At 41.3% G+C, this 19,510-nt stretch overlaps 1 protein-coding gene and 1 pseudogene across 1 annotated transcript; both read right to left on the minus strand.

Moving 5' to 3' along the window:
- Positions 1-810: 810 nt before the first annotated feature.
- LOC127044630 (C-C chemokine receptor type 8-like) lies at positions 811-1,791 on the minus strand (annotated as a pseudogene).
- Positions 1,792-12,642: 10,851 nt separating this feature from the next.
- LOC127043841 (C-C chemokine receptor type 8-like) lies at positions 12,643-14,305 on the minus strand. The gene has a single exon (XM_050938055.1). It carries the CDS (start codon positions 14,303-14,305, stop codon positions 13,232-13,234), a length of 1,074 nt encoding a protein of 357 aa, XP_050794012.1. The 3' UTR covers positions 12,643-13,231.
- Positions 14,306-19,510: the final 5,205 nt, after the last annotated feature.

The raw sequence follows: 19,510 nt of genomic DNA on the forward strand, positions 1-19,510 counted from the left end.
GGTTTGGGGAACATCTGAAACTTCTGACTAACCAGGAGTATGGATTAATGAAAGTGCTATTCTGAGGTGCAGTTTCACTGATATAGAAATACAGAGAACAGAGAGAGTAATGCTGATGTTAGCTTAATACTTGTACTTTATTTAAAAAAGTAAACAAAAAAAATCTTTATTGAGAACTGCTATACAAATACAAAGCTGTTAATTAGTGCTTACAAGTTCAAAGAGGCAAACTGAGAAGTTAAGTGTGTGATGAACTAACATAAGACCACAGGATGGACACGCTGTAGATTAGGGTAGTTAGGATTTTTGGATAAAGGGAATTTGGATAACTGGAATTTACTGCATTACAAAACCTAGATAATAAATTCAATTGATAGTTACATGTCCATAGGTCCCCGAGGACTTGAGTGAGCTGTAGGATTAAAAATAATAATGTTGATAACAGCCTTCCTTTTAAGAAAGTGTATTATATATATGAACCTCAAATTAATAAATTTAAGGACACTGAAATTATAACATTGTCTAAGCTTCTATACCAGAGTCACTACTATGATAACTGAGAACTTTAATTGAAAGCTAAGTCTTCCCAAACACAATGTGAAGTAATGTATTTACTGAGCTGCCTGGAGTATTTTCTTTCAAAGTCACTGATATTATATCACATCAGATGCACCCCTGAATGGTTGTATTTGGTCCACTCTATTTTACAGGACAGGGTCAATAACAGAAGAACACGAGGACTGGGTGCTCATGAAAGAGGTGCTTATAGTGACTCTGAAAGACATTGTGGTCTTTGCAAGTCAATAAGAATCATGCATGTTTTCTGAATATTTCATGAAGGTATTTCTTGAACTTTTCACCCACAAAAGCGTAGATCACTGGGTTCAGGCAGCAGTGGATGAAGGAGGTAGTTTCAGTCACCTGGAGGGACAGGTCTAGGTTTTTGCTCATCTCACAATGATCTATGATGTGCAGGCTTTGCAAAGAAGCCAGAAAAAGTGCAATGTTGAAGGGCGCCCAGAAGAGGAAAGACACAACTACAATAACGAAAACCAGCTTTATGCTTGCTTCAGTTTACGCATCTCTGCAGGTTTTACAAGATGTGGGAGTAGCAGAAAATGAGAGTACCAGATGGGATCAAGAAGCCCAATATATTGACTTCAAAATTGGTTAAAAGTTTCCAATGGTCCTATTATACTGGTAATAAGAAGCACATTTCATAATGCCATCTTCATTAAATTCTTGGATAAATAAAATATTTGGTACTGAAGCTAAAATGGTCACTGACCAAATGTCGAGGCTTATAACAACGCTGAGCAGGGTAGTTTGAACTTTCCAAGCATACACAGCATGGATAATGACTAAGTACCTGTCTATGCTCATGAGGGTTATGAAGAATATGGTGCTGATGAAGCCAATGTAGTAAATTCCGCATACTAATTTACATATTGTGTTTCCAAAAGTCCATTGGCCTGAAGCATAATGAGCCAGGAAGGGCAGGGAGAAAATATAAAGAAGGCCAGCAATGGTGAGGTTCAGCAAATAGACATCACTCAGGCTGGTCAATTTCTTGCAAACTACCAGAACACAGATAACCAAGCTGCTTCCCACCAAGCCAAACACAAACACACAGTAAAAGACTGGAAAAAATACTGATCCAAAGAGCTTGAAAGATCCGTGTGCTGCAGGTGGAGCCCCACTTGGAATAATAATCATAAAAAGTAGAAGACTTGTCTCAGATGAATAATTCATCATGAGGTGACTTGTTCAAGAGCACAGAATTTAATACAACCCAACAATCCTATTGTTTAGTTAGTAATCTAGGCACAATTCTGCCCTAACACATCACAGAAATTAACAGGATTGCACAGGCTGTAATGGGATAGAATTTGGCCCTGAGGACAGTCTAGCTTGTTCAGGTAAAAGAACATTTTGCCCTCAAGTCTCATACAACATCTGAACCAAATCAAAGCTTTTTCTGAAGTTTGAAGATATTTGGCTAACTTTGGGGTTTCATTAGATTTATTTTTTGAGAGCATCTCCGCTTTCAGTTATTATTGTCAAAATCCCACAAGAAAGGTTGTTCCCCAGTGCTTAATTTGTGCCAAGGCTTGCCAGGGCTGAGCTTCGGCACTCCTGGGCTTGGCAGTTCGTAGCCTCAGCATCTCTGGACTTCCTCTTTCAATTATGAAAGTAAAAAACATGCTTGCACTCTGGCATCCAATTGTTTGAGCCCCAGCACCTCTTTCACTGCAAATTAAGCACTGCTCTCCCCAAACCATTTCCATGAAAATGAAAAGAGGAAATACTGGGAAGCCCATGAGAGAACTTCTCACAGGGTTTCCTGCTCAGTTTTACAAGCAATGCAGAGAGGGAGACTGTCATAAACAGATAGCTAAGGGTTAATGTCTCCTTCACCTATAAAGGGTTAACAAACAGTGACCTGCAAACACCTGACCAGAGGACCAATCAGGAGACAAGATACTTTCAAATCTCGTGGAGGGAAGCCTTTGTTTGTGGGTTTGGGGTTTGGCTTTGTTCTCTCTGGGTCCTGGATGGGGCTAGAGGTACAACCAGGTTTCTGCCAATCTCCCTGCTACAGTCTCTTATCTATTCAGAATTGTAAGTAAGAAAAGGCGGTCATAGTCTTTTAATTTGTTTTTTTTCCATTTGCATATGTGTACTTGCTGGAAGTAGCTTAAATTGTGTTTCTGCTGGAGAAAGTTTCTTTCTATTGTTTAATAGTTGAAAGACCCTGTAACTTTTTACCATCTAAAGTGCAGAGATAAACCTTCTACTTTTTTCTTTCTTTTTTATTAAAAGTTTGCTTTTAAGACCTGTTTGATTTTTTTCCCCAGTTGAGGCTCTAGGGAATTGAGTCTGTATATACCAGGGAATTGGTGGGGAGGAGGGAAAGGTAAATTTCCTCTTTGTGTTAGATTCACGCAGCTTGAATCTGTATTGCCTCTGGGTGAGGGGGAGAGAGAAACTTGATCTCTCTGTGTTGTGTTTCAAGGAATTGATTCACGGTATCTCCTAGTGTACCCAGGCAGGAAAGATCTGGGAGGAGATAAAGAGGGGGGAGGGAATAGTTTATTTCCCTTTGTTGTGAGATTCAAGGAATCTGGGTCTTGGGGTCCCCTGGGAAGGTTTTGGGGGGGACCAGAGGGTATCAGGCCCTAAAAATTCCCGATTGGTGGCAGTGCTACAGAATCTAAGCTGGTAATTAAGCTTAGAGGACTTTATGCTAGTACCCATATCCTGGACGCTAAGCTCCAGATTTGGGAATTATACTATGACAGAGACAAGCTAGCATTGGGAGGCAATGGATTTGTGACTTTCCTGGGTGGTGTATCAGGGAAGTGATGTGTTTCTACAAGAAGAGGAACAAGAAGTAGTATGTTAGCGAGCAGAAGAATTTTGAGTCTGATTAACTAGATAACTGTACTCAGGCCCAAATCCTGTCCCCAGTGCTCAGCCTGAATGAATGGTACTCACGGGGATTCCCATTCACTATGCATCCTGTTCAATGGGTCAGGAACCAGACTGACTTCATGGTGCATAATTAAAGCACCAATAAAACTCAGATAGTGAACATGCTGAGCACCCTATTGTTTATAATTTCCTTGTTTCTAAACTTATGTTTTCTTCAGAAAGGGCAGACAGCGTTGCTCACAGAGGACTGCACACATCCAGCCTGAGATTTCACGCAAAGTCAATTTAGAATTATGAGTGCAAAAGAAAAAAAAAGCATCTGAATTTTTTTCTTAGTAGGTGACAACCACTTTTCCCCAGGACTGCAGCCTTGCTAGTGCCATGCTATAATATGCACCTTTCTAATTTCTAGAGACAAACAGTTAACTTTACAAATATATTTTGTAAATTACAAGCTCTGCTTATCATCACTGCACGCTGGGTGCAATTATCTTTTGCATCTATAATACGTGTGGTGTCCCTACAGAGTCAAGGTGTTAATTTAAACGCCCTTGCTCACTCTCTCACTCATTTAGCAGAAACAAACACTAAATCTGCAGTTGCCAATTCTTGTCAAGAATTTTTTTAAAGCATGCCTGGCTAAAATTTTCATAGTTGGGTGCCCAACCCTTGTTTGTATTTAGGTAACTAAATAAAAGTAGCCGTTTTTTCAAATGAGACGAGCATTGCTAACTAGTCTGGAAGTCAATAAGAATTGTGATTGCTCAGCAGCACTGCAAACCTGGCCATTTTTTATTTAAATATAGCTAAATAATGATGTAGATGCCTAACTAAAGGCAAGTTTGACCTATTTAGCTTGTTTATTATAATGTAATCCCCTGGATTTGCCAGTCATCAAGGAGGTTCAATATAAACACATCTGAGTCTGAATTTCCAAGATCTCCTGAAGTTACTTCATGTACCTAGCCCCAATCTGACTACAGAGCAGCAATGTATCATATTGGCAAATAAAAATAAAGGTAAAGGCCTCGATTCTACATCACGTCCCACCTATATTTGTAGTGGAGAGTGGCAGCCTCAGGGAAGGTGTTGCAGCTCCCTGATCCTTGGCCAACCTGCCTGCATGAATGTTAGAACAGCAAGGGGCCAACTCTAACTTCTGCCCCTGTTGTAAGTTACATCAACGACAGCTCAGGATTAATGGAGGCTCTGCTCCATCATGAGTCCTGCAGCCAAACCAACTGCCACTTTCCTGCCCTTACATCAAGAATGGGAAGGGAAGGGGAAACACAGTTGATGAAGAAGGCAGCAGACCCTCCTCTGACAGTTTTCCATCCATTTGAAGAGTTCCTCTGTACAAGGGGGGATGTTGTTCCAGCTCTCTCTCTGGTCATTTTAAGGCCATTTTGTATCAGGCTACACAAAGTGGCCCTACTAGACCAGAGAATCCAGGTCAAAGTGTCAAGAGAGGTGCACTATATTGTATTTCTCAAACTTTTTGATTCCAGGGACCAGTTTGCCATCTTCATAAACTGTTTGAAGGAGATTGCAGGGACTAGCGCTGGTCCACGGACCAACTGTTGAGAAACACTGCACTATATCAGTGTAGCTCAAATGTTAAGGACCTCACCTACAGAGGGGTCACTTTTCCTTTTATGGGGGCATGCTCTAGAATTCCTTCCCTTATGCCTCATTAGGGTTACAATTTCAGGGAGCTGAACTCAGGAAGACTATTAGGGCCTGACTGTCAGATTAGCTGAGCACCTGTCAGGCCCAGAGGTGAGGATCACTGTTGAGGTTCAGGTTTGAGAGACCTTGAATTTGGGTTTGGGACAGAATACTGAGAACCAGCCCTGGTCACTGCAAGCCGATATACAGCAGCAGATGCTCCGAGGTGTGATGAATCCTGTGGCAGGGAATAGCAGCTGGGCAGAGGCACTAGGCCTTTGTAAGATTAGCCTGCAGGTGACTCCAATGAGTGTTTGGTCACTTTTGAAAGAGTAGCTATGAGCGCAGATTGGGAAATGGGAACCTGGGCCCTATGGCTACACCCTACTTGACAAGGAATGCTCAGGAGACTGACCTGGCTGTAAATGACAAGCAGGCACAGGATTATGATGTGATTAAGGTGACCATCGTAGATAGGGTGGGCTTATCCCCTGAAATGGATCAGCAAAAAATTTTGGGCCACTAGATGGACTGGCAGGCAGGCAGGATGGGGGATTTACAGCCCAGGGCATGTGCCCAGAAACTGATGGACTAGGCTACCTGCTGATTGAGGCCAGATGCTCCGACAGTGGGTGAGATTATGGATGCAATGATTTTAGAACAGCTCCTGCAGCCCATCCCTGAGAACACTCGGGGGTGGGTCAGGAGGCATCAGACAGTCACCCTAGATGCTGCAGTCAAGCTCCTAGAAGAATTCATTGAGGCAGACATCGCTAGCAAAGAGGGGCCACAGTTCAAGGGACTGACTCTGGGGAGGAGAATCAGAGAACTGCGGCTGGAAAGGTGGAAGAGAAGAAGAGGACGGAATCTAAAGTGACTCCAGCTGGATGTCAGGGTATCATGTGTTATCAATATGGGTGACAAGGACACATAAAAAGGGGCTGCCCACCTATGGAATGTGGGTTTGCAGAGTTCTGCAACTGGGCCAGGAGCTTTGGACACAGAAGGGAAAAGAAACTACCCATGATTTCTTTAAGGCTGTGAAGGTGGATGCCTCTGAACAAGGCCCAAACTCTGACTGGGGTGTGTGAAAGAGAAAAATCAATATTACTGCCATTTGCCCTGGCCCTCGGTGGGCATGATGGGTAATTATGCCTGTTGCTATGAAAAGGAACTTATGGGTTAGCAAAAGCTCTGGTTCCAGTAACTGGAGGCGGCTGAAGCTCAGATCTCCAGCAGCCCATGATTTTTGAGAAAGCCCAAAACAAACATTCAACCCTCCTGATCATTTCACATTTTCTATCTAAATACTCACATCCCCTCTGACCAGGGTATCTGAGTGACTAACAGAAGTTATCAGCACAACATAAAGGCCCACAAATGGTCCTTTTTGAACGACCTTTTCTCAAGAAGCACTGATAGAAATTCTTTTTATAAAACCAGTACAACTGAATTGCATACAGCTATGGGGATCAGATAGCAGAGGCTTCAGCTAGTAGGAACCACACAATTTTTCTCTAGATATTTTCTTTTCTGTAACTTTGTCTGAGTCTCCTGTTTATTGTGAGTGATGGTGAGGAATACCATTACTGTGCACATTTGAGAGACTCCTCGGACAATTTTCTCAGTGTGAATAACAATCCTTTAGTATTTGAAACTCCACAAAAGAACATTTAAGAGACATTATCAGATGCAGTGGAGGCATGAACTCCAGTGACACTACGTAAACTTCCAATAACTCCAACAACATAAGCCAACTCCACAACAAAATTAGGCAGCTTTTTTCCATTAATATATCCCAGCTAGATGAAAAATAGATCAGAAAACATTAACTATTTACAACAGATATTAAAATAACAATTAGCATCAAAGTACAGTTGGCTGAAGAACCCTAATTATGAATTTCCTCACTTTCATTTTTTTTTCATAACCACAGCATTCTAATAAAGTTGTTTTGACTTAATGGATTTGGGACCATATTCTTTGCTGATGTCAAGTATCAGAAGGGTAGCCGTGTTAGTCTGGATCTGTAAAAAGGTGCCACGGGATTCTTTGCTCCTTTTGCTGATGTAATCAATGGAGCAATGCCAATTTGCACTAGGGAGAATTTGGCACTTTAAAGTTTTGTTATTTTTGTCTGGAATTGTCTTCGCTTTTTTGGGTGGTTGGTTGTTTTAAGAGAGGCCACATGGAAACGGAAAACTGTACTGATCATGTCAGTGGATTTTGTTAACCCAAGTGAGTGCTATGTTGGATAAAATGACTATGACTTGGGATCCTACAGTTAGCTAGCTTATTACTTGTTTGTGGTGTCAATGTTTGCTTTAAATATTGTGATCTATAACTGCATGACAGGAGGTGTTCCACAATGCCCCTTCTTGACCGCTCTGGCCACTGTTTTGAACTCTGCTGCCAGCAGCCAGGAACACATGAAACTGCCCCTCCCCAGTCCCCTTTAAAGCCCCCTGAATTTTTGAAATTCCGTCTCACCTAGCAACTCTCAAGCACACCTAACAACCGCCCAGCTGACATGCCTGCTCCAGACTGCAGATATACTCCTGCGTGGTATACACAGGAGGTGTTGGATCTCCTGGGTCTGTGGGGAAAAGAGGCTGTGCAGGCACAGCTCCAATCCGGACACAGAAACATCACATCTATGAGCAGATTGCCCAGGGCATGGAGGAGAAGAACTACAATACAGACCTGCAGCAGTGCCACATGAAAGCCAAGGAGCTGCGGCAAAGCATACCAGAAGGCAAGAGAGGCCAACAATCACTCTTGTGTGGAGCTGCAGACGTGCTGCTTTTACAAAGAGCTACATGTCATCCTCAGCAGAGACCCCACACTACCCCCAAGAGGCCTGTAGTTACTTTGGAGGAGCCAGTGTCATCACAGGCCACCACTGTGAACAGCAAGCATGTGGACAAGGAAGAGGAGCTGGATTATGGGGGGAGAGGTGACTGGGGGATCCAGCAGCACAGCGAGCCACGACATGTTTTTGAGTCCTGCACAATCCAGCTAGTCCCTTCAGTTGAGCATGGAGGAGCTTGATGCAGGGGAAGGAACCTCTGGCAAGTATGCAGTTTGTTTTGAAATTACAGGACTGGAACCCCCAAAGTAGCAGGACACATCTGTTCATGTACTCTTTTTAACTTGTGCTAGAAGAGGTAGTTAAATAACCAACAGAGGTAGCAGTCCTATTTGCTTTTCATTCCCCTGTAGAGTTAAGCAGAGGTGGCCCCTATTTTTTTGTAAACTGTTTACATGCACTGAGATGTCCCATGAATCGATATCCTGATGAAACTTTCCTGCAGGTAGCCTGCAATTCTCTGTTGAAGGTTTGTGGGGGAGGGTGGCTGTCTTATTTCTTCCACTGCTGTAGGGCACTTTCTCACACTACTCAGCAATTATCACTGCAGCACACACAGGTAAATATCATAGGGTCCTGGTGGCACCCTGACACCTGCAGGAGCTGTTCACTTTCAGCCTCTATTACCCTCAGGAGTGAGATATCAGCTAAAAACACCACCGACTGTGGAAAACAGTACCAGTATTCAGTTCAGTCGCCTTATACACATAAACTCATGCCCGTGAGCTATCCCTCCTCATATCACCAATCCCCCCAATGTCCAGGGCTGTACTCACCATGGCTGGGACTGCTGCCATGCTGTAGAAATCCCAAGGAGCTTACCTAGACTTCTGGGGCTCTGTGTGCTGGTAGCTCAGGGAGAGGCACACTGTCCTGAAGGAAGTGGGACCCAAAGGCAGAGTCAGAGTCTACTCAGCAGCCAAGAGGGAGAAAGGAGAGACACTATTTAGAACAACATGGGTCCCCCTTGGCTTGGGGAAAGATGGCTGGTGTGCTTGCTCAGAGGAAGGGGCAGACTCAAATGATTGACAAGTGAAAGCCCAGGAAGAAGAGCCAGCCTGACCAATAGGGAGTGAAAAGCCCTTCCCTGGGAGCTCAGGGGTGGGAGAAGCCAGTTTGGAGCAGTCTGGAGCCAGCCAAGGCAAGGGCAGGACTTGCTGTGTGGGGCACTGGTGAGTCCCAGGCCTGCATGCAGGGCTCCCCCGGAGAACTGGCCTCTGGGGACTTGACAGCAAGATCCCTCAGCTTGAGCCTTTCCAGCTCCAAGGTGACTCACTGTGTAGAGCTTTGTTGGGAAAATTTCCCCCAGCCAGACTGAGTTAAGCTTCCAGCTCTCTAGGTGAGATCAGTCACCACATGGCACCACAGCTCTGGCTGCTAGTCCAGGGCTGCCCACCTGCTGTGAGTGGATCTGAGCACTAGGGCGGGAGATTAGGAGTTTAGTATAGATTTGTAAGCCGCACCTTGAGCCCTGCACCCGTTGGTGGTGAGGGGAAATTCTGGCACCAGAAGCAGCCTGACTCCTGCATGAAGAGGATGCCTGTCAGCAGCGAACGTCAGTCCTCTGCAGTGACTGAGGAGCCCAGAGCCATCTCTGAACCTGAAGATCCATTACAGAGTTGTGAGTCACCATCTTTTAGTTAGCTAGTCAGGAAAATTGTTTGGAAGACCCTTCACACCTTGAACTGTGTTCTCAAACCAGGGGATAAAGGTTTGGGGATTTTATTACCTGGTGCCTTTGCTCTACTAAATTTGTGGAAGGACTTACCACCTTATCCCACTTGTGAGTCTACTGCTGCACAGACGATATCGTGATCACAGGTCATCCAGGGACCCTAAAAAGTACACATACCAATAGGACACTAATTTTACATTTGCTATATTAGGTCACATGACTGGGGAAATTCATGGGTATTATAAGTAGGGTCACTGGTGATCCTGAGAATAGTGTTATACCCTGTTATGTTATATTTATCTTCTTTTTAATATAATTTCTATGTTAAATATATTGTACAGTAACTCTTCACTTAACGTCCTCCTGGTTAACGTTGTTGCATTGTTTTGTTGTTATGACACTGATCTATTAGGGAACATGCTCATTTAAAGTTGTGCAATTCTCCCTTATAATGTTATTTGGCAGCCGCCTGCTTTGTCCATTGCTTGCAGGAAGAGCAGCCCGTTGGAGTGAGCTGGTGGGAGCCTGGAAGCAGGGTGGACCGGCAGCCCTCCAATCAGTTCCCCTAAGTTCCCTGTGCAGCAGCTGCCCAGCAGGTTATCAATTGCCAGGCAGTTCAGCTGTCTCTCCCCCCACTGCCATGTGCTGCTTCTGCCCTCTGCCTTGTAGCAGGGATCACCAATAGGAGCATGGGGGATTTTGCTGCTTGTCTTGATCTGTATCACTTCTCCTTTCTCTGTATATGGGGCAGGGCAGGAGGTGGGGAGGGAATATTTTATCTGTTTCTACAGGGAGACAGGTGGACTTTTCTGTGAGTTGGTCTATGTGACATGTCTCTCTCTTTGGGGATGAGGGGCTTTGTGTCTCTTGGAAGTACATGCAGGAATCTCGTATCAGCATCTGGTTGGCAAACGTGGTGGATAATACAACTGCATCCTCGGATATAAAGTGGATATTCGTGGATTTGCAGGGCTCTAGTTCTCCTGAATTTTGCACTGTCCTCAGTAAGTTTTATATTATAATAGATTAGTATTAAGAAGTGGAGATTAGGTAATATGGAAATAATATATAAATTATATTATATAATGTCATACTCTCATCATAAGGAAATGTGCTCAATTTTGGTCACAATTTTTTTTAAAGGGGGGGACATAGTAGTATATTATCATATTAAACTTTACTTTTTAAACATTATTATCTGTATTTATTTTATTGGTATTCACCGTTTGCATTTTGTGCAATTCACATAAAAGTTATGAAGAAAACAGATAACTTGTTGCTGTGCTGAAGAAAACACCGAAATATTAAAATGTTTGAGTCTCTCCCTAAGACTGACAGTTCCAATGATCTGTCTCATCTATCTAGCTAGCTATGGTTTCCTGTCTGGGTCCCTACTCTGTTTTCTTCTGTCACGGAGAAAGAAATGCAAGCATATTTTAAAATGAAAAATATGGCTTCTAATTTTGAATTATTAAACCAAATTAATCTTTGTGTAACACTGAGTGCCTAAGGGTTATTTCAGAGACAAATTTGATCCATGTTTTGTTTTCTGTACAAGGTATCGCTGGTTTTAGTAAACCAAAGAGCCATCAGTGTATGTTCCACTAACCTGAGGTGCCTTCTGATCTATGGGGATGAGGGAGCAAAAAATGAGGAAAAAATAGAAAGGCATTAAAAGTACACAGTTTTTTTTAATAAACTGGGAAAGGAAAGAGAATAGAAAGACAGTAGAGGAGATGACAGAGATGAACCAAAACAGAAAAAGAAATAAAGTCGCCCTTCTTTTTTTAAAGGTTTAGTATCACTGATAAACAGTTTGTGCTGAATGTTCAGTATGCCATTGAAATGCTGATTCTACCACTACCAGCCCTATATACCATCTTTAAGGCTTTAGAGCCTTAGGATATGGCCACACAGCAATAGACATTTGCGTCTGCTCTGCGCTGCTGACTCAGGCTCACAGAACTTGGGTTGAAGGGCTGTTTCATTGCTGTATAGACTTTTAGGCTCAGGCTGGGGCCCAGACTCTAGGACCCTGCAGGATGGGATGGTCTTTGAGCTCAGGCTCCAGTGCAAGCCCAGAAATCTATTCAGCAATGACACAGCCCCACAGCCTGAGCTCTGGGAGTCCCACTCCCAGCCATGTGTTTTCTTTGCTGTGTAGACATACCTTTAGATATAATCCTCCTTGTCTTCTCATTTAGAGCAAATTCCTGGAAACCTTTACTCATACAAGTTGTCTCGATGTAAATTAAACTATTCACAAGAATAATTAAGCATATTTCCATACTCAGGATTAAGCATACTTCCATTACCCTAATGTTTATAGCAAGTATATACTATCAAATACAGTAGAACCTCCAAGTTACAAACACCTCGGGAATGGAGGTTGTTCGTAACTCTGAAATGTTCCTAACTCTGAACAAAACATTATGGTTGTTCTTTCAAAAGATTACAACTGTACATTGACTTAATGCAGCTTTGAAACTTTACTATGCAGAAGAAAAATTCTGCTATTAACCATCTTAATTTAAATGAAACAAGCACAGAAACATTTTCCTTGCCTTGTCAATTTTTTTTATGAACTTTCCTTTTTCTTAGTAGTTTAAGTTTAAGTTTAATACAGTACTGCGCTGTATTTGCTTTTTGTTTTATTTTTTTTTTTCTCTTCTTCTGCCTTAATGGGTACTTCTACTGCAAATGAGGTGTATGGTTGACCAGTCAGTTCATAACTTTGTTGTTTGTAACTCTCAGTTTCTATTGTACATGTTTAAAAATGGGGGCTATTAAACTCAACCAGAAAAAAAGCAGTATACATCAGGAAACTTTTTTTTTTAAAACCACCAATGACAACATACATTACTGTTAAATCCCATTGGTTTGGGGAACATCTCAATCTTTTGACTAACCAGGTTTTTGGATAAATGGAAGTGCTATTTTGAGGTGCAGTATCACTGTTATAGAAATACAGGGAACAGAGGGAGTAATGCTGATGTTAGCTTAATACTTCATACTTTATTAAAAAGAGTAAAAAAATAACTTTCTTGAGATCAGCTATACAAAATACAAAGCTGTTGATTAGAGCTTACAGGTGCAAAGAGGCTAACTGAGAAGTTGTTTGTGTGATGAACTAACATAAGGCTGGACACACTGTAGATTTGGGTAATTAGGATTTCTGGATAGAGGGAATTTGGATAACTGGAATTATACTATAAAACCAAGCTAATAAATTAGGTTGATAGTTACATGTCTTATACATGTCCACAGGCCCCTGAGCACTTGAGTGACATGTAGGATTAAAAATAATAATATTGATAACAGCCTGGTTCTCCTTGTAAGGTAGCATATTATACATATGAAGCTCAAATTAAAACATTTAAGGACACCGAAATTATAACATTGTCTGAGCTTTTATACCAGTCGTTACTAGGGTAAGAGAGAGCTTTAATTGAAAGCTAAGTCCTCCCAACTACAATGTGAAGCAATGTATTTACTGAGCTGCCTGGAGCATTTTCTTTCAAAGTCACTGATACTTATATCACACTAAATACATCCTTGAATGGTTGTATTTGGCCCATTCTATTTTATATGACAGGGTCAATAACAGAAGAATGCGAGGACTGGGTGCGCATAGAAGAGATGCTATAGTGATTCTGAAAGACACTGTGGTCTTTGCAAATCAATAAGAATCTTGCATGTTTTCTGAATATTTCATGAAGGTATTTCTTAAACTTTTCACCCACAAAAGCGTAGATCACTGGGTTCAGGCAGCAGTGGATGAAGGAGATGATTTCAGTCACTTGAAGGGCCAGGTCTAGGTTTTTGCTCGTCTCACAGTCATCTATGATGTGCAGGCTTCGCAAAGAGTCCATAAAAAGCGCAATGTTGAAGGGTGCCCAGAAGAGGAAAAACACAACTACAACAACAAAAACCAGCTTCATCGCTTTATACTTGTTTCGGTTCACGCATCTCTGCAGATTTTTATAGATGTGGGAGTAGCAGAAAATGAGAATGCCAAGCGGGATCAAGAGGCCCAAAACATTGACTTTAGAATTGGTTAAAAGTTTCCAAGTAGTCCTATTATCTTGGTAATAAGGAGCACACTTCACACTGCCATCTTCATTAAGTTCTTGGATAAAAAAGATATTTGGTATTGAAGCTAAAATGGCCACTGACCAAATGGCGAGGCTTATAACAATGCTGAGCATGGTTGTTCGAACTTTCAGAGCGTACACAGCATGGACGATGGCTAAGTACCTGTCTATGCTCATGAGGGTTATGAAGAATATGCTGCTGTAGAAGCCAATGTAGTAAACTCCACATATTGTTTTACACATTGCATTTCCAAAAGTCCATTGATCTGAAGCATAATGAGCCAGGAAGGGGAGGGAGAAAACAAAAAGCAGGTCAGAGATGGCGAGGTTCAGCAAATACACATCAGTCATGCTGGTCAGTTTCTTGCAAACTACCAGAACGCAAATGACCAAGCTGTTTCCCACCAAGCCGAATACGAACACCACACAGTAAAGGACTAGAAAAAATACTGATCCAAAGATCTTGATATTCTCTGTGCTGCAGACGGAGCCAAACTCAGGATAATAATAATCATCATCATCAAGAGTAGAGAGACGATTCCACTCAGTTGAATTATTCATCATGAGGTGACCTGTTTAGGAGCACAGAATTTAATACAATCCAACAGTTCTATTTTTTAGTAAGTATCTAGGCACAATTCTGCCCTGATACCCTACACAACCCCACTGAAGTCAACAGGGTTGCACAGGCTATAAAGGGGTAGAATTTGGTTCTGAGGATAGGCTAGCCTGTTCAGTTAAAGGAACACTTCGACCTGTGACATTATCTAATTAAAATATAGTCATGCAAATCATTTCTACCACTGTTATATACTTGCAACAAATCTTATAAAGAATGTTACACATGGCGAGAAAGAATTAAGCATCCTGCAGGCTAATTAACCCAGAGTCAGCCTGTGGAGACATGTTAGAAATGGTCATTAAGGCCATTTGATGCTAGATAGGTTAGAACTTTGAAATGCAAAACTATATTGTTAAAGTTAGGGGTGATGCCAATTATATATATGTACTCATAAATGTTAGCCATGGAAACAGACAGTTCCTGTCACTATACCTATGGATTCTGAGATCAAAAGGGAATATGAACATTTAGATAAATCTTGGGTGAAATATTGTCATTGCCTATATGGCTCTTTGAAGTTTGTGATATACTGCCTAATGAATAAATTGTCTTATGTTAATTTATGTAACTAATTGCTGGCGGTGTTAAGGAAGCAGAAGGTTACATCAAAAACCAATTGTTTGCCCAGGACTGTATGGTCAAGTGGATGCTAGAACACTGCATAAAAAGGCCTTTGAGTCCTCATCCTGTTATCTCAGGTCTCCTTGATGCTTCAATGCAGAGGAAGCTTAAGCCACAAGATTGAGATCCCTGTGCTGACTGTCCACCCTGAATATAATATTGGGCATTGGATTAAAATCTAAAAGAACTCTTTGCAACTATAAAGCTTACCATCTCTGCTATGAGTCTGAACCTCAAGTATTGAACTCATGTCTGTACGTATATTGATCTTTTAACCATACTCTCTCTCTTTTCTTTTTAAATAAATTTTAGTTTAGTTAATAAGAATTGGCTGTAAGCGTGTATTTGGGTAAGATCTGGAATATTTATTAACCTGGGAGATAATGTTTCTTGTCTTTGGGATTGGTAGAATTTTTTACATGAGGAAATAAGTAGGGCTGTCAATTAATCGCAGTTAACTCGCATGATTAACTAAAAAAATTGTGATTTAAAAAATTAATCGCAATGAATCATGCTGTTAAACAATAGAATACCAACTGAAATTTATTAAATATTTTTGGATGTTTTTCTACATCTTCAGATATATTGATTTATATTACAGCACAGAATACAAAGTGTACAGCGCTCACTTTGTATTATTTTTATTACAAATATTTGAACTGTAAAAATGATAAACAAAATATATAGTATTTTTCAATTCACCTCATACACATACTGTAGTGCAATATCTTTATCATGAAAGTTGAACTTACAAATGTAGGATTATGTACAAAAAATAACTGCATTGAAAAACAAAACAATTAAAACTTTAGAGCCTACAAGTCCACTCAGTCCTACTTCTTGTTCAGGCAATTGCTCAGACAAACAAGTTTGTTTACATTTACAGGAGATGCTGTTGTCTGCTTCTTATTTACAATGTCACCTGAAAGTGAGAACAGGTGTTTTCATGGCACTTTTGTAGCTGGCATTGCAAGATATGCTAAACATTCATATGCCCATTCATGCTTCGGCCACCATTCCAGAGGATATGCTTCCATGCCAATGATGTTCGTTAAAAAACAACGCATTAATTAAATTTGTGACTGAACTCCTTGGGGGAGAACTGTATGTCTTCGGCTCTGTTTTACCCGCATTCTGACATAGTTCATGTTATAGCGGTCTTGGATGATGGCCCAGCATATGTTTGTTTTAAAAACACTTTCACAGCAGATTTGATAAAACACAAAGATACCAATGTGAGATATCTAAAAATATCTAGATCACTCAACCCAGGGTTTAAGAATCTGAAGTGCCTTCTAAAATCTGAGAGGAATGAGGCATGGAGCATGCTTTCAGACGTCTTAAAAGGACAACACTCAGATGTGGAAACTTCAGAACCTGACCACCAAAACAGAAAATCAACCTTCTGCTGGTGGCATCTGACTCAGATGTTGAAAATGAACATGTGTCAGTCCACTCTGCTTTGGACTGTTATCAAGCAGGATCGTTATCAAGTAGAACCCATCCTCAGCGTGGACGCATGTCCTATGGAATGGTGGTTGAAGATGAAGGAACATATGAATCTTTAGCACATCTGGCAATATCTTGCAAGGCCAGCTACAACAGTGCCATGCAAACACATGCTCTCACTTTCAGGTACCATTGTGAACAAGAAGCGGGCAGCATTATCTCCTGCAAATTGCAACCAAGTTTGTTTGTCTGAGTGATTGGCTAAAGGAGGACTGATTGGACTTGTAGGCTCTAAAGTTTTACATTGTTTTATTTTTCAATGCAGTTATTTTTTGTACATAATTCTACATTTGTAAATTCAACTTTCATGATAGAGATTGCACTACAGTACTTGTATAAGGTGAATTGAAAAATACTATTTCTTTAGTTTTTTACAGTTCAAATATTTGTAATAAAAATAAATATGAAGTGAGCACTGTCCACTTTGTATTCTGTGTTTTAACTGAAATCAATTTATTTGAAAATGTAGAAAACATCCAAAATATTCAAATAAATGGTATTCCATTATTATTTAACAACGCAATTAATCACCATTGATTTTTTAAATCGCTTGAGAGCCCTAGAAGTAAGATTTTCATTAATCTTCATCATATCTAACTTGGGTAACAAGGTGAAAGCCTGAGGCTGGTTTGCTTTAAGGGAACTGTGTTGTTGGCTTCTGGGTAAAGTGAGGTATTATAGAAGCTGTTTAATGCTCACTTGATAAATCTAAGTATTAGAATATCCACCAGCTTTGGGGATTGTCTGCCCCATTCTTTGCAGTTCACCCTAATTGAGTGACCTCAGCTGGCTCCCCCTGGGACTTCGGTCGAACGCCCTCTACAATGCCTAAACAAATCAAAGCTTTATTGAGGTTTGAAAATATTTGGCTAGCTTTTGGGTTTCATTAGATTTATTTTTTGTGAGCATCTGCACTTTGTTATTATTGCCAAAATCCCATGAGAGAGGCTGTTCCTCAGTGCTTAATTTGTGCCAGGGCTTGCCAGGGCTGAGCCAGGGCACCTCTAAGTTTGGCAGTTCATAGCCCCCACACCTCTGGGATTGTCGCATCATTTATAAAAGTAAAAAAAAATTACTTGAGCCCCAGCTCCTCTTTCATTACAAATTAAGCACTCCTATTTCCATGAAAATGAAAAGAGGAAATACTGGGAAGCCCATAAGAGAACGCTTCACGGGGTTTCCTACTCAGTTTTACAAGCGATGCTGAGAGGGAGACAGGCTAGCATTTGGGAGGCAATGGATTTGTGACTTTCCTGGCTGGTGTGTCAGGGATGTGGTGTGTTTCCATGAGAAACGGAACACCAAATAGTATGTTAATGAGTAGAAGAATTTCGAGAGTCTGGTTATCTAGAAAATTGCACTGAGGCCCAAATCCTGTTCCCAGCTTTCGGCCTGAATGAATGGTACTCTTGAGGATTCCCAATCACTGTGTATGCTATCCAGGGGGTTTAGGAACCAGGGCTATTTAATGGTGCATAATTAAAGCAGCAATTAAACAGAGGTATTGAACATGCCAATTTGTTTATCATTTCCTTGTTTCTAAATTATTTTTTTTTCAGAAAGGGCAGAGACAACCGTGCTCACTGAGGACTTCCATCCTGAGATTTCACACAAAGTCTATTTAAAATTATGAGTGGGGAAAAAAATCTGAATTTTTTTCTAGTAGGTGACAACCATTTTTCCCCAGGACTTCAGCCTTGCTAGTGCCATGCTATAATATGCACTGTTCTAATTTACTGGAGATTAACAGTTAACTTTACAAATATATTTTGCAAATTACAAGCTCTGAACTCTGGCTGTAATTATCTTTTCTTCTATAGCCCGTGTGGAGGAGTTTCTCTAGAGTCAAGGTGGTAATTTGAACTCAACCGCTCTCTCGTATAGGCAGAAACAAACACTGAGTCTGCAGTTGCCAAGTCTTGTCAAGCATTTTTTTAAAACATGCATGGCCAAAATTTTCACATGTGGGTGCCCAAACCTATGTTTTTATTTAGGTACCTAAATACAAATAAGCCATATTTCAAAAGAGATGAGTATGGCTAACTGTTCTTGAAATCAGTGAGAGTTGTCACTGCTTAGCAGCACTGAAAACCTGATCCGTTTTATTTAAATATACCTAAATATTGATGTAAATACCTAACTTAAGGCAAATTTGACCTATCTAGCTTGTTTATTTTAATGTAATCCCTCAGATGACCCAGTCATCAAGGAGGGTCAATACAAACAAACCTGAGTCCGAATTTCCAGTCTCCTGAAGTTGCCTCATGCATCTAGTCCCAATCTGACTACAGAGGAGCAATGTATCATGTTGGCAAATAAAAATAAAGGTAAAAGCCTGGATGTCCCAGTTATGCTTGTAGTGGAGAGTGGCAGCTTCAGGGAATGTGTTGCAGTTCCCTGATGCTTGGCCAACTGACCCCCCTAAACATTAGAACAGCAGGGGGCCAACTCTAACTTCTGCCACTGGTGTAAGTTACATCAGTGGCAGCTCAGGAGTAATAGAGGCTCTGCTCCATCATGCCACTGCAGTCAAACCAACTGCCGTTTTCATGCCCTTATATAAGAGTGGGAGGGGAAGGGGAAACACAGTTGATGTCAGGGTAGATCGAATGTTAAGGACCTCACCTATGGAGGGGTCAATTTTCCATTTATGTGGGAGTGCTCTAGAATTCCTGCCTTTTTCCCTCATTAGGGTTACAATTTCAGGGAGCTGAAGTCAGGAAGACTATTAGGGCCTGACTCAGATTAGCTGAGCAGCTGTCAGGCCCACCAGTGAGGATCACCGTTGAGGATCAGGCTTGAGTGACCTTGAACTTGGGTGTGGGACAGAATGCTAAGAACCAGCATTGTCACTGCAAGGTGATATACAGCAGCAGCTACTCCCAGGTGTGATGAATCCTGTGGCAGGGAACAGCAGGTGAGCAAAGGCACTAGGCCTCTGTAAGGTGGGCCTGCAGATGACTCCAATGCATGTTTGGTCACTTTTGAAAGAGTAGCTATGAGCGCAGATTGGGAGT

Source organism: Gopherus flavomarginatus, chromosome 2 (genome assembly GCF_025201925.1).
Source record: "Gopherus flavomarginatus isolate rGopFla2 chromosome 2, rGopFla2.mat.asm, whole genome shotgun sequence".
NCBI lineage: Eukaryota > Metazoa > Chordata > Testudines > Testudinidae > Gopherus > Gopherus flavomarginatus.